This window comes from Bidens hawaiensis, unplaced genomic scaffold, assembly GCF_021521415.1.
Source record: "Bidens hawaiensis isolate Kalapana, Puna unplaced genomic scaffold, B.hawaiensis_p1.1 tig00015249_1, whole genome shotgun sequence".
Lineage (NCBI taxonomy): Eukaryota > Viridiplantae > Streptophyta > Magnoliopsida > Asterales > Asteraceae > Bidens > Bidens hawaiensis.
Genome location: NW_027492358.1, coordinates 336,916 through 338,141, shown reverse-complemented (window position 1 = coordinate 338,141; position 1,226 = coordinate 336,916). Strand labels below are relative to the sequence as shown.

General features: G+C 40.1%; 1 protein-coding gene across 1 annotated transcript; it reads right to left on the bottom strand.

The window, feature by feature from the left end:
• Positions 1-297: 297 nt before the first annotated feature.
• Positions 298-915, bottom strand: LOC143548757 (calcium-binding protein CML42-like). The gene has a single exon (XM_077039846.1). The coding sequence runs from the start codon at positions 913-915 to the stop codon at positions 328-330; it is 588 nt and encodes a 195-aa protein (XP_076895961.1). The 3' UTR covers positions 298-327.
• Positions 916-1,226: the final 311 nt, after the last annotated feature.

Here is a 1,226-nt window from a genome sequence, read left to right as displayed (position 1 = left end):
CTAGGGTGCAGATTACATGCTGTAAACGAGAGAGAATAAATGTGAGCAAGACATTTCATTCAATATTCGACTATTAGTCTATTACATACATCACATATACATACAAGGAAAATAATATAAAACCGAAACTGAATGATATATACGTGAATGAATGATGTTACATTATGTCTGTTAATTATAATCATCTAGAACATTGTTAAATTCATATCAAATTCATATCATTTCGATATACCTAGTCATCAATATATTACATAAGTATACAATATCAAACTCCAGCGGCCGAGACATTCGGCCGCTGGAGAAGCCCATGATCACACACCTACCTGTTCACCTGAGAACCACGACATTCCGCATCATATCCTTAAACTCGGTAAAATCGACACGACCATCATGATTCCGATCAATGGACGAAATCATCATCTCCACTCTCCCAATCTCATTCCCTTCCGCAAACCCCAACTTCACCAACACGGCCTGCAACTCCTGGGCCGAAATAAACCCTTCTCCATCCTCATCAAACACCTTAAACGCCTCCGTCATATCGGCCGCCTCCTCACCGCCACCTTCATCCTCATTATCATCATCGTGATTATTATTACTTAAGTCCTCATTATCATCCAACTGGAAGAAGAGGTCGTCAATCTCCTTATGCAATGCCTGGAAGTCGTCGAACGTGAGGCCGGTGTTGCCGGGCTGGATGAAGGTTCGGATGATGGAGTCGAGCTCGCTGATGTTGGTGTCGAGGCCCAGGAGGATCAAGGCGCGGCTGAGCTCGTCGACGGTGATGAGGTCGTCATGGTTGGTGTCGAAGAGGTCGAAGATGCGGCTGAGGCGGACCGAGTTAAGGGAGGGTGAGCGGAGGCGGAAAGAGGAGGGTTTCAGCTGGTTGCCTTTCGCGGATGTAGGGGTTTCCATTATATATATATATATATATATATATATATATATATATGCTCCGCGAATGGAATAAAATATGGAATTGGAATTAGAATTGGAGTATTGGGGGTGGTAATAACTAATAAGAGGATTGGATTGAATTTAATTTGGTTTGAATTTATGTGGTTTGGTTTGAAATGGAAATCAATGGTGGAAATTGTGGATCATGCATGATTTACAATAACTTCCTTCCTTTGCATGTTATAATCCTATAATTTTAGATGAAATTTTTTAAATAAAAAAATGTTAATATTAATTCTTAACAACATTCTTGATTTTTTTTTAAATAA